The following is a 14,397-nucleotide window of genomic DNA, read 5'->3' on the forward strand; positions in this document are numbered from 1 at the left end:
ACTGTCCTTGTAAAAATGAAATAATACATATAAAGTGCTTAGTAATTCTCATTTTTACTAGTAATTACTCTCACTAGTAATTCTCTAATATTTCTCATGTACTCACTAAATGGTAGTGATTTCAACAAATACATACTCTGACCTAAAATTTTCTCGGTACATTTAGAACACATTGTTTAGATATAACAGATTAGCATTGCCAAGTCTTGAAATTTCTCAAACTCTTACAGAGAAAAAATAGAGTTTCAAGCCTTTTTTCCAAATTAAATCTTAGTCATATGTGGTTGCTATGGAGGAGAAAAAAGCAGTAGAGAATAGGATCCACAGAAGACTTTTGTGATACAGTGGATCCAAAGATGTCCTAAACTCGTATCCACATTTACAGATCATGTTCTGAAAACAATTTCATAAGCCCACAATGGGGAAGATAAGGGATTTATGTTCTAGTTCAACAGTTCTGCCCTGTTCATGATTCTAGAATAATATTTCTCATACATTTTTATCAACCTCATTTAATAAATAGAAACATACTGGGACCCAAGTGTTGAAGATGTAAGAGGGGGTTGAATAAAGTACTTTAGTAATTATCTTAGTTATTAAAGATAGATTTACTGGGTACCATTCCATAGTAGCTTATAACTGATTTGGAAAATAAATACTCTGAATTGCATTTCCAATCTGGTTTCTAATGTGATTGTCAGTGTTTTCCCTTCCTTCAAATTGGCTTTTAGTCACAGAGGTGTTGTAAGTGCTAAATGGATTTGTTTAGTAGTCAGATAATGTCACAGTCACACCTTTCAAAAGCAATTTGTCATAAATGATTTTTTAGCAGTGGCTTTTATTAGGAGTTCTGCTTTGCCAAGCAATGTAATTAGTAAGCTTGTCAAGCCATGGTGCAGGCACCATTAATATAATGCAGAATGCAACAATGACTTTTTGCCATTTTAAGTGGGTAAATATAAGATCAGATCATTTTCTTATATTTCATATCTGTTATAAATGTGCTTATCTTAATGAGTACTGAAATGAAACAGAACTGAACTCATAATGACTCTGTGTGTGTATCTGTTGTGTTTTTAATATTAACACAAATTCCATTGTCCCTCAGAATGATACCTCCTACGAGCAAAACTTTTCTTGTCAATAACCTGGCTGCTGGAACTATGTATGACTTGTGTGTCTTGGCAATATATGATGATGGCATCACTTCCCTCACTGCCACAAGAGTCGTGGGTTGCATCCAGTTTACTACGGAACAGGATTACGTGCGGTGCCATTTCATGCAGTCCCAGTTTCTGGGAGGCACCATGATTATTATTATTGGTGGAATCATTGTAGCATCTGTGCTGGTTTTCATCATCATTCTAATGATCCGGTATAAGGTTTGTAACAATAATGGGCAACACAAGGTTACCAAGGTCAGCAACGTCTACTCTCAAACAAATGGGGCTCAAATACAAGGCTGCAGTGGGACGCTGCCCCAGTCTGTGTCCAAACAAGCTGTGGGGCACGAAGAGAATGCCCAGTGTTGTAAAGTTGCCAATGACAATGTGATACAACCGTCAGAAACGTGTTCAAGTCAGGACTCCTCTACCACTACCTCTGCTTTGCCTCCTACCTGGACTTCAAGCACGTCTGTGTCCCAAAAGCAGAAAAGAAAGACTGGCACAAAGCCAAGTGCCGAACCACAGAGTGAAGCGATCACAAATGTTGAGTCCCAAAACGTGAACAGGAACAACTCAACTGCCTTGCAGTTAGCTAGTCGACCTCCCGATTCTGAGGGGCCCGCATCTAAAAGAGCACATTCAAAGCCAAGTAAGTTTCTCACTTTGCCTGCTGAGAGAGCCAGAGCAAGACACAGGTACTCCCTGAATGGAGAATTAAAGGAATACGATTGTTATATTAACTCACCGAACACCTGTGGACTGTTTTCTAAAAGAAGCATGTCTATGAATGCGATGTTAATTCAGTCCAGCAGTTCTGATGGGCATAGTGGAAAAGCAACTCTTTCAAATTCTGAGTGGATATTGGAAAGCACTGTGTAACCCATTATTTCTTTTTAATGAATTTTTTTTTTCAAGAACTCACATAGGAAATTGGAATTTGACATGCCAGTCTTGTCTCTATGATTCATGGCTAATAGAGCCATGGCATATAAACCCTATAAGGTATAGTTACTTCATACATATGTATATATGTGTGTGTATATGTATATGTATATATACACACACATATATGTATATGAAGGTCATATATTTAAAATTGTTTAGGGAAAAAGCTGACAACAGTGCCTTCCCCATTTTAGGATCGGCTTCCAGGTTCTGCAGTAGCAGACCACAAAATGAAAGTTGTCATAGGAAAAAAAGAAGTCTTGCATAAATAATTATATTTCCTCCAGTCTTACAAATTACCACCTATGGATGATTGATATTTTTCAATGAGTAGCTTGTATATTTTCTTTCAGTGACAGTGGCATTTGTTTTTAGGCAAATATTTTCAAGAACAACATTGTGTTGTTATGTTATTTATAATAAAATATTCAATTAATTATACCCAGACAGTGTTAAAATAAGTTCCCTTCCAAACAACATTCTTAGTTCAGGTGCCTTAATGGTTCTGTGGCATTTCTCATCCACGACACTGCTTTTTCAGTGGGAAACAGAACATGCAATTGATTTTTTCATTTATCAAAAAAAGTCAATTCAGTTTTAAGTCACAGGCCAGTTTTAAGTCATATGCATCTGCCTGGGAATATGAAGGTGTTTTCATTCATTCAGTACACATTTGCTAAATGAATGAACTTTATATTTTTCTTAATGCAAGTTAAGTAGAGAGACAAAAATACAAAACTGCCTTTATCAAAGGGATATTTATTTTTATCACCAAGTAAAATAAAAATCTTCTAATGGAGTTCTTATTGTATTTATAAGCAATATAAAGTCATTGTTCATTAACTAGATAGTAGTTTTATTTTTCCCTTTTGCTCTGTAATTCTGAATTTGAATGTTTATCTCTTAGAGTAAATGTATTTATTATTTGAATCAAAACATGGTGAAATTTAATTAGAAATTATAAAGCTTAGTGGGAATCATTTTTAAAAGCATTTTTAATTTAGTCACACAATAATATTGTTCCTTAATGATATGGCATTCTTGGACAGTCACTGAAATCAAGGTCTATAGAAAGAAATGCTCTAACTACTCTTCAAAATTTCTACAATATCATATTGTAACCTGATGATGTTTTACTAAAGATCAGTAAATAGGGCTTTGCTGCTGCTGCTAAGTCACTTCAGTCATGTCCAGCTCTGTGCAACACCATAGACGGCAGCCCACTAGGCTCCCCGCTCCCTGGCATTCTCCAGGCAAGAACACTGGAGTGGGTCACCATTTCCTTCTCCAATGCATTAAAGTGAAAAGTGAAAGTGAAGTCGCTCAGTCATGCCTGATTCTTAGCGACCCCATGGACTGCAGCCTACCAGGCTCCTCCATCCATGGGATTTTCCAGGCAAGAGTACTGGAGTGGGGTGCCATTACCTTCTCCGAAATGGAGCTTTAGGTTTTTTTAATTATTATTGTTGCTTTTTTTGTTGTTTAGTTTAGTTTTTTTTTTTTTTTTGAGAATATGAATCATGTGGGAAACTCGCACAAAAAAATTTTAGCCATAACATAATAAGATATGTACTGCATATAAAGTATTCCCTGGAAGTAAGTTAAAGACAGAGTATAAATTTATTAAGTCTTTCAGATTGCTTGAAAAACTGTTTAAAACACAGGTGAGGAATGTCATCATTAGTTTAATTTCCTCTTGCTGGAAACATTTATAAACTTTAAGTCACATGCGTCTGCCTGGACATATGAAGGTGTTTTGACTTTACCAAGGCACATTTTATACATAATATATCGTGATGACATTAAAAAGTGAGTTAGTTTAAAGCAGTTAGAGCTTTCTGAGTTAGTCTTTAAAAAATTTGTCTAACAGGCTTTCACTACTTTAGGTGTTTCCTAAATATCTTCTATGCCCTGCTTCTCTTTCTAAAGTTCGTCTTTCCCACCTCTAAAATGTAATTGGCCTTCTTGGGTCAGGAATACAGCTCTTGTGAGTAATAAATTATATCACTGTGTGAAATTATTTTGTAAAATCAAAGCATTACCCAAAGTGAAATGTATTTTAACACTATTCTGTAATAATGCACTAATTTCAACTAACCAGTTTTAGTTGTCATCAATTACTTATTTCTTCACAAAGCACTGATTGACAAAAAGCATATTATTTTTCCTTTTCCTAGTTTATGCCTTCATGGTTTTAAAAATATCCTGAATATACAAAAATTTTTCAAGACTTAAACAAATGAATCCCCAAGCAAGGTTGTGGTCAAGGTGGTGCTGCAATCACGCAAAACAGGCAGCAGCTTAGTGTATCTACTCCAAGATACCAATTTATTTTCTATTTTCCAGTTGTTTGCATTTTTTTAAATCAATTTTCCTGCTTATGTTTCTAATGGAACTTTAATTGAATATCTTTTATTTCTCATAAACATTTAGAATGACATAATACCTAACCATGTGAAATTTATTCTCTTTGTCCAAAGCCATTGAAACTATTTAAATTGTTATTGCTCTTACAAGACTGTTTTTAGGGTGAATTAACCAAATGCTTGAACACTTATTCTGGAAATGATAAGAAGGCCTGTGTTCCTGTCTTTTAAAAGGTTTTATTTGAACAAACGATGTGAACAAAAATTAGCGTATCAAGAGGGTCAGATGTTACTTGGTTTTGTTGATAAGTGTATGAAAATGTTTTGCTCAGGGCCGTTTCAGTGTGAAGTGGCTGAAAGATAAATCCTTGGAAAAGTTGGGGGTGATTAAAGATACCTGGTATAATATCTTAAACACAGTAGTTATTTGGATGAATGAATGAGCAAATAGATAGATGAATTAGTAAGTGAATGGAGCCAGGGAAGAAGGCTCAGTATTCAGAATTTTAATTAATTAGCATAATAATTTGTGATCCAGATAATATATTACTATAAGCAAGAAATTCTGTCCCTCTTGTTTTTCTTTGTGTCATTTCTTACATTCCTTATTTTAACCAATTCCGTATATGTGATCCATAGCATATGGTTTTGGTGTTTGTTGTTGCTGACTGTGTATAGGTTGCGTATGTTGTTTTTGCTTCTCTGTTCTTAATTATTTTTCTTTAATTTTTAGCCATTTTATGCTATGGTTTCAGCTTGTTCACGAACAAACTGACAAGTAATATATTTACAGATATTTGCTCTAAACATTTCTTAAATTTTATGTATTCCTATGTTACTTTTTGTTTTGGATAATTGTCCTCCAATTTGAAAATGTCAAACCACTATTAAAATAGGCCTTTATTGAAAAAAGTATATATAATGATTGTGTTCCATAAAGGAATAATGAAACATTCAAAGCAACTTCAAAATCCTAAAAAGAAACAAACTTTGGTTTGATGAATATCATTTACTTATATCTTGCAAATAGATTTACACAGAGGTGCGTTAAATATGATAATTTTAAATTTGATATAGTAACACCTTTGCTGAAGACAGTGTATTTTATACATTTTTGAATAGAAGTCAGAGTAAGCTTTTTTATGCTTTTAGGCACTTTATTTTAGCTGCTTTGCTAAAATAGTCTACTAAAAAAGCTTTAGAATATAAGTTTTTGAGCTTTTGTGAGCTACCTATAGACTCAACAGTTTTACTATCTGAATGATACATACTTTCTTCACAAGAATTTAAAGAATTTTTTAAAATTAAGTGTCTTCCACCTGTCTACAGAAATCTCTTATCTTTTTTCCATGAAGTATTGGAATGGCCAAAATGTTTGTTCAGTTTTTCCCTTAAGATATGGAATCACCTGAATGAATCTTTCGGCCAACCCAACATTTTCTGCTTTACCTTAAAGCCTCAAAAAGTACTTCCAAATTAAATTTTAACTATTTTAATTGCTTGTATTACTAAAAAGAAATTAATATTTCATTTATAAAACTAACACATTAGTAAAAAATTACCATAAAATTCACATTAATAGCCTTTTACTTCCTAAAATTTAATATTTCCTCCTATGTTTATTCACAATAGCAAACTTAAAAACAATCATTAATATCCCAATAGTTTAAAAATTTAAAATTCATAAAGTGTCTTATTGTATAAGAATCGCAAAGGTAAATGGGCATTTTTTTCAAAGAAAACTGCAGATATGAGTCCATTTTCTTCTTGGTGTGGCAGGATTCCAGTTCCATTTTATAATGCTATGCAAGCAGTGCTCATTAATATTAGACAAAGTGAAGCTGTACTCTCTTCCCCTTGCTTAACTTTCTCTTGAGTCTCAGGAAGAGTCCAGTCTTTCCACTTCAACAGTGTTGCAGATGCTTGTGTGTGTGTGTGTGTGTGTGTGTGTGTGTGTGTGTGTGTGTGTGTGAAGTGTTTGGGGAAAGGATTTAAGGGGCATCAGATGGAAAAATAATTATTTTTCTTCTCCTCCTCAGTTGGTAATAAAATATAATAATAAAGATGACAATATTAATAAAAATGACAATTCACCTTATAACGTTTGTGAGTTAAATGTTAGCTGAGGTAAATTTATGGATAAAAAAAATTATCTCACTTTTAAAATTTCACGAAGCAAAGCGAAAACAACCAAAATTAGTGACTGGAATTTTGTAATAGTTTCAGAGCTCTGTCTTTCAGATCACTCAGTTCTTTCCCTCCCATGCTAGATAAATTTACTTGCTGGGATTACAAATACAATTGGTTTTATCAGATTTGTGGGGTTTTTTTTTTTTTTTTTTTTTTGCGACAGAAAGCATCCCTCTCGTAGCAGTACAGAATAAAGAATGGTAAACACATTACAGGGATCAAGTCATCCTAAACACATGGAATTATCTGAAGAGGGGCATAGACACTAACTGTTCTGGGAATAAAATATGAAATTACCTCTTTAAGATAATGTCAATACATCTGCAATTTCATCAAATATTACAAATACTCAATACAACAAAATACTCAGTGTACCATTGTCTCCTGATTTGTTTCAGTTATTTCAGAGTTAAAATTTAGGATAATTACAGTATTTTAAAGTTTAAGTAATCTAAAGTTACCATCAAGCGAAATATATATGCTACATATGCTTATATGTCTACATACGTTTTATATATATATGTGTGCAGACATATACTTAACCCTTTTAGATTGTAAATTTGAGTCCTACTGTAATTAATGTAATAAGATTAGATTTAAGTGGTCCAGCTATCAGAGAACTTCTCCCAGAACAGCTGTCCAAACTATACTTGCTATCTATCAGATTACAATGGAATATAAACTGTAGTACAAATATATTTTTCTGAACATCTGAATGATAGGCATCTAAACAGTTGATCTAGTTCATTCTTCTCAAATCGCTGACTGTTACAGTTCATGAATTTTAAAACAACAAGAAAATTATCTTCAAATGCATTTGGGGGAAAGCCGTGAAGTCTCTTTCATTTCATGTTTGAAACTGGATGTACATTTATTCTTGCCTGAGACTTGAACTAGACATTTATTGTTATTCTGCCCCCAAAATACATCCCTGCATTCTAAGTCACTTCAGTCATGTCTGACTCTGCAACCCCGTGGACTATAGCCTGCCAGGCTCCTCTATCCATGTGGTTCTTCAGGCAAGACTACTGGAGTGGGTTGCCATGTCCTCCTCCCGGTGATCTTCCCTATCCAGGGATCAAACCCACTTCTCTTTTGTCTCCTGCTTTGGCAGGAGGGTTCTTTACCACTGTTGCCACCTGGGAAGCCCAAAATGTGTCTAATAAATAATTATTCTAATAACACGAAGGGGCTTATGAAATATATTCTGGGGGTTCTACCATAATATAATTTCCTAATTTTTTTTTCTGTATAATACAAACAGTTGCTTTCATGTAAAACCTAATCTCCAGAGACCATTGCAAATTTTTATGAATATGCTGGAGGTTTTATCAAAAAATTGTTTTGTACTATTCTCATCAGAGTCACCTGTGAGCACTTAGAATGACATATTCCTCAGACAACTAATTTTTTCTTATACTTTGTCCCTTCTTAAAACTAGAGTATTGACTTTAAAATGCGACATTTGGGAAATAAATAGAATATGTACTCTACAGGGCTATTTAATGGTATTAAGCATTTGTAGCCAATTGGAATATGCGTATGGATATTTAAAGGCAGAATGTTTGCATTTAGAACATTACTGTTCCATGGTTTTATATAAATGGTACTTGGCAAAGCATGCTACTATCTTTGGGATTATTGAATAATGGTTTATATTGTAAATGATTATTTTATACATAGTGTATAAAATAAGAAAAAACTACATTTCCTGCTCTGGATTGTTTTCCTTGATATATCTTTCCATATTAATCATATGCAGCTCTGTGGTTGAAGTTAACTTTGAGTAAGAAAAATGAATAGAAGCCCGATTTTCTCATTAAACTCTTGCAGGAAAAAGTGCATTCCATAATTACATAAAAGTGTATTCCATGGATAATTACTCATTTTAGTAACTAGAACAATATTTTTAAAAATTCTGCCTTAATGGTATTATGTATCAGGAAATAGCCATAGAGAACTATAAAGTATTATAAAAGTCAATTATAATTAACCCAAAAACCAGTGAGTTATTACAAAAAAGAAGTGTAGATAAACCTTTGTTAAGACGAATCTTACCAAGATTGCAATGAGAAGTATTATAAGATCTGTTTCATAAAAAATGAATTGTTTATGACGCTGAAAATTTTATTCCCAGATGCTTTGCTGACTAATGTTGACCAGATTGTCCAGGAAACACAGGTGAGATTCTTGTTATCTGTCACATGCTTCAGTACTTAAGTGGGTATATTATTTTATAAACAAATTTTTAATTTTTGTTTTGCTAGTTTATGCAAGTTGTTGACATTTTCCATTAAAACTTACTCAATGCTCAATGGTAAACCCTGAAGTTCAGTTTGGTTAAATGAATTTCCAGTTCCTAAATTTAGACAGATTTTTGGTTAACCGAATATTTTTCATTCATATTGTAAGAATGAAGGGAATACCAACGTAATTTTTGAGTCACTTTTGTAGTCACGCATGGTATCATGTGTACTTTTATAAATATTTCTAAATGTGAAGACAGTAGCTTGATAGGAATATATTCACTCGTATCCTTGACCTCCACATAGTAGAAGCTGAGATGATGTATTGTGCTTCACCAAAAGTGGATGAACAGAAGTGTTTCATTGTTATCTAAAATGAATGTAGCCACTATAAAATGGAGCAAAAGACTATTCATGAAATATTCATGGTATTCCTTTTGTCAGCAGTCAATTACTCTTCTTGATTTTCTTTTCTTTTTCTTTTTTTTTTTGGAAGTTTCAAATGAGTATTTGATTCCTGCATTTTAATTGGATCAGAAAGTGTGTTTCCAGAGAAAAATGGTATTTTAGCAATCTGTTCAAACAGCTGGATGCGTCAGCCATTTGCTGAAGATTTGGCACAGGAAAAAAAAATACTCTGCTTTTAAAGGTTCATAGAAAAGCTCATTGATTTATTTGTTGATAGTAAAAAATAAGGATTTTTTTTAACCATTTCTTATTTAAAAGATAACAATCACTTGGACTATCCTTAAGAGTTTCCCCTGAAGAATTCCATCCCAAATCAAACAAAACGTTTTCCATGCATCATTTCTTAATTGAAATTAGAATTCCATTCCTAAGCTGCAAAAATAACCGAACAGGTGGCTCGATGGAAACAATCAGTAACAGAGTGTCTTTCATGTGCTTGGTGTTATTAGAACTGAAGTGACCTGCATGAAGGAGCCTGTTTTCTACCGCCTTCCCTTCCTTTCTTTCCTCTTCTGTTATTCCTTCCCTCTCTCCCCCATATTTGATTTGAAAATGTTGAATTATCATGCAACTTTGGACACTCAGCTGTTCTGAAAGAGAATATCCATAGAAAGGGTTTAAAAAGTCAGGGTTTCTCAATGAGAAGCATGATCCAGGATGGGGCTAACTGTTCTATCAAGAGTTGATAAGAAAGTCAATCTGGTCATCTTTCAATTACCAACTGAAGCAATTTCTCAAGTATTCATTTTTCGAGGGGCATGTTGTTTATCACTTTATTTTACCACAGTGTTAGAAGTCAAATTTAGAGAAAAGTAATCTCCTTGGGAATTTATGTGCTATTCAAGATAGCAAAAGGTTTGCCAATGTGATAAGTATGTAAGATTTCTAATAATGACTTCTCTGTGCTAAAATAATATTAATTTGAGAACTTTGGAAAATATAGTTTAAAATTAAAAAAAAAAAAGTAAATCTGTCATAACCCACCACCCAGACATAAATACTACTGTGGTGCAAGATCTTTCAGTGATTTGTCAGTTCTGTATGTAGTAAATTCTTATGTACATATGTATGTTTGTATTAGATTTCATATGTAGGATATGTCACTTACTTTTAAAATCTTATGCTGAGTCTTCCTTTGTTGAAACATAATGTCATAGCAACTTTCTTTCCATGCTTTGGGTATTTTTTTTTTTCTTTCTACAAACATTAGCAAGAAAAATAAACCCTCAGGCAAGGAAGAGTTTTAACAAAATTTAGTGGCAATACATCATTTACTCACCACCCAATTTCCTGCTACATTTCTGTTATCAGATTTAAGTCACCATATGACCTCAATGTAACTATTCTTGGTATTTGATAAATGATTCCTGCAACAGCAGGCCTATCATTTCTGCAGCTGTCTGCACAACCAAGCAGCGATGCCCCTGTGAAGAGACTGTGACCCATGGGCTCTGAGTCTTCTCACGGCCTTTCACACTGTCGGCGCCACTTCACCTTGTGAATAAAACGAGGTAGAGAGCTGGCAGAGACGCCTTGTGCTCATAGTTTCTTCTTCTTCCTTTTTTTTTTTTTCCTGGCTGGCAGTGGAGGGTGCTAGTGGGATGAAGAAGATTATACAATTTTAGCTTAAGTTTATATTTCCTGCAGGATATTAACATACATGTGTTTTTCTGCCCAGTGGCAAAATGTATTTCCCAATCATTGGCCTATTGCATTAAACTTAATTAAAATGTCCCTTAGTATACAGACAATAATATAAGCCAAAAAAAAAAGAAAGAAGAAACTTGATACATTTTTTTTAATTTAAAAAGATATTTCCTAGGTGACAGTATTAAACTGATCATACCACAATCCCTAACATAGCATCAAGCTCTCGTAGGAAGGCGCAGAAAGGTGGAAATGTTTTGCCCCGTCAGGGGTTTGGGTGCTCTTCTTTACACTGAGGTAACTGCTAAGATGACTGTTTTTCTGTGATTTATTTCATTTCCATTAGAATATGTCTGGTGTCAATTTTATTCCTTAAGACTTTTCCTATATGTGAATAGAAACAGAGTGAGCTTAAAATATTTAATGTAACACATACAACCCTTCTATAATAAACCATAAGATTCCAATTACACTAAGATGAATTGAGAGCAAAGGGGAAAGGAATCCTTGGCAGAATCAGTGATAATTACTCTGTAAGTAAATAGGCACATATAAATTAGCCTTGGGTTTGAAAATATTGTTATGCTTAAAATGAATCAGGTAGAACAATTGATATGATGTGTTTGGCAGTTAAGTAAGAACAGTTAATTTGCTTTCATTTATACTGAAAATGCCTTTAAGTAAAAAAAAAAAAAATTAAGTATTTCTTGTATTCAGACCAACAAATGTGTGTTTTCTGTGTGTGTGTTTCAGCATGTACAGTAGATGCCACTATTCTGTGACTGCTTGTGCCAGTCTTTAAGACAGTTGTTTCCTGGCTTCGATATAATTGATTTTTGATCTTTCTTTTTAGTATATATCAATCAAAGTATTTTTAAAAAAACTTAAACTTTGTCATAAAATCTCTGCTACAGATGCAGTAACCATGAAAAGAGTCCAGTTCTTTTAGACAGACTATTAATACATAAGTGCATGAAAAGTTACTAATGCTGATTAGAAATAAACAGCAGTATTAAAATAACTGTGGAAAAACAGTTTGGAAAACATGTGAACTAAGAACCAAGCAGCAAAGCAAATGTGTGTATATGATTCGATGTCCTTCCAATGTTCTTTTTCTAAGCAAGAATGACCGATATAAAATGCTTGATTCTGTGATACTCTATGATATTCCCTTCAAGTAAATTTTAAAAAGAGTAAGAGAATAGGCACTTAGTAAGAAACATTTAACTTTTTTTGACAATAATTAAACCATACTTTTGACATATTTATTTGAACATTATAGGAAAACAGAAAAAATATAAATAGAACCCTAGTGTCAGCAATAACCTTTAGAAATCATTTCCTTCTTTTTAGATGCCCTGACTAGAGATGAAAAACCTTTCATAGGTCTTAATTACATTACGAATAAGAGTAGTAACAGTTGCCCAAATCCATTCAATGTCAGTTTGTTTTTTCTTCTTTTAATGTTGAGGTAACCTCAATTTCTCCTTTTATTTGTAAGACAATTAATAAGACGGAAGTGTTTTGCATCCTACCCTTTCACTATCACATGAGGACCATTGACAAAACATCCTGAACCTACCCCAAATTCAGTATATTCATTTCTTATAACATTTTATCATAATTACTATATTCTATCTTATTTTTCCTTTGTGATACTCTAGTAATTTTTGTTCCATATTTCAATATTTATGGAATAATTATGAGTTTGTTTATTAATAAGTAAAAAGTGTTATTTTGAATCTCACCTATAAAATTTTTATTCAACCTCATATTATGTCATCATTTCGATAATGGCAGATTCAGGGCAGACCAATTCATGTCCTCATTCCCAAATCTGATTGCTATTTCCTAATCAGCAAAATTAGCATCTTATTTATAAACCATAATTCCACAGTTTGTTAATAATGATATTATATGTAGTTGTTCTTGAATGGAAAGGAGAAAAATTACTTCGATTTCATATTATGAAATCCTATATTTTTCAAAATTTTTTCCATCTTTAAATATAGAATTTATAGGTATATTTTAAAGCCATGAGTCCTGAGAACCCATTCATTAGAAAAAAAAAAATATTTTCACAGTTTATTTAAATATTTTTAATGATTTTGTATGATTTTCTTTCAAAATCACATTAACTGTGAAATTCCTTTGCTTGTGAATAAATGTCAGTTTTCACATTTAGTTTATTTGTCCTGTAGGTGAAGAACTAATTAATAAAGAAGAACTAAGTCTTCACTATATTAAATGTATAATTAAATTGTATAAAACCTTAATATGACACAAAGCTTCCAAAAGAATATATTAAAAAGTAGAGATCGCTTAAGTTTTAGATGTGATGAACAAATTTGATCTAAAATATTCATATTTTAAAAATCAGTTTGAATATTTGTTAAAACCTGAATGGCATGCATTAATGAATAAAATATTTTTTTTTAATCTTGAGGATATAAATGTGAAAATTAAAACAATGAAGAATGCCATTCCTCAGTTTTGGTTCTGAGTTGCATAACTATTTAGTCTTAATACATTTAGGTTCCTTTCTAAAATAAAATTTTTAAAAATATATTCAACAATTTGAAGTTATCAAGAAACATTTTAAGAGCTGATGTGCATGCATGTCTAAGCAGCATCCAGATGTATACCTAATATTGTTCAGCAATAAGTTCCTGCCTGGTTGCTTACAGTTCAGTAACTTCTAGATTGCTAGCAAAATAATCTTATTAGCTATGTGTTTTCTTTTTTTGTTTCTTTTTTTTTTTTCTTTTTCTTTCATTTCAGAGGCCGGAGTTAATCTGAAGAGCACCACTTCTCTCTCTCCTGAAAAAAATTGCTACTGATATTTTTACTGGATAAAATTTAAAAATCGTTCAATTCACAAAGGCTTATTGTTGAACTGGTATCCTAGAAGAAATTGTCTACAGGAGCCGAAGCAGAAGTCTCTGATGCCGCTAAATTGGCTCTATCAGACCATGGTTCATCCCCTTTCAAAACCAAATTTTTTTTTCTTCTGGCCTACAAGTATTTTTTTTAAAGAAGGAAAGAAAAAAAGCCTACATTGGCATCGAGTTCTGTATCAATCCATGTTACATTGCCATCCATGATTTAAGACTGTAGAATCTTGAATAATCTATATCACTTTAACAAATAAATGTTTTACTATGACAGAATCTGCACATTGCCTGATTTGTGGAAACCTCAATTGCTTTAAGTGTGAATGGTGAAGTGATGATGGTAGGAACTAACAATACTATTTTACATCTATGTAGTACAAAACCTTAAGGGATCACAAATTGCTGTATAATACTTGAATTAGTTCTTCCATGACTAAAGTGCACCCACTTCTGTGGGAGGGCAGTACAGCTGTTT

At 32.8% G+C, this 14,397-nt stretch overlaps 1 protein-coding gene across 4 annotated transcripts in view; it reads left to right on the forward strand.

Moving 5' to 3' along the window:
- LRFN5 (leucine rich repeat and fibronectin type III domain containing 5) overlaps nt 1–14,193 on the forward strand; it is a 317,616-nt gene extending 303,423 nt beyond the window's left edge. For 3 of the 4 annotated variants that reach the window (XM_018066562.1, XM_018066564.1, XM_018066563.1), the window contains one exon: nt 1,109–2,146. In XM_018066562.1, coding sequence (XP_017922051.1) covers nt 1,109–2,045 — 937 coding nt within the window. In that variant the 3' untranslated portion in view covers nt 2,046–2,146. Of the gene's footprint in view, nt 1–1,108; nt 2,147–8,804; nt 8,849–13,809 lie in introns of those variants that run through there. The other variant, XM_005695257.3, reaches the window with a different exon arrangement.

This window comes from Capra hircus, chromosome 21 (genome assembly GCF_001704415.2).
Source record: "Capra hircus breed San Clemente chromosome 21, ASM170441v1, whole genome shotgun sequence".
NCBI lineage: Eukaryota > Metazoa > Chordata > Mammalia > Artiodactyla > Bovidae > Capra > Capra hircus.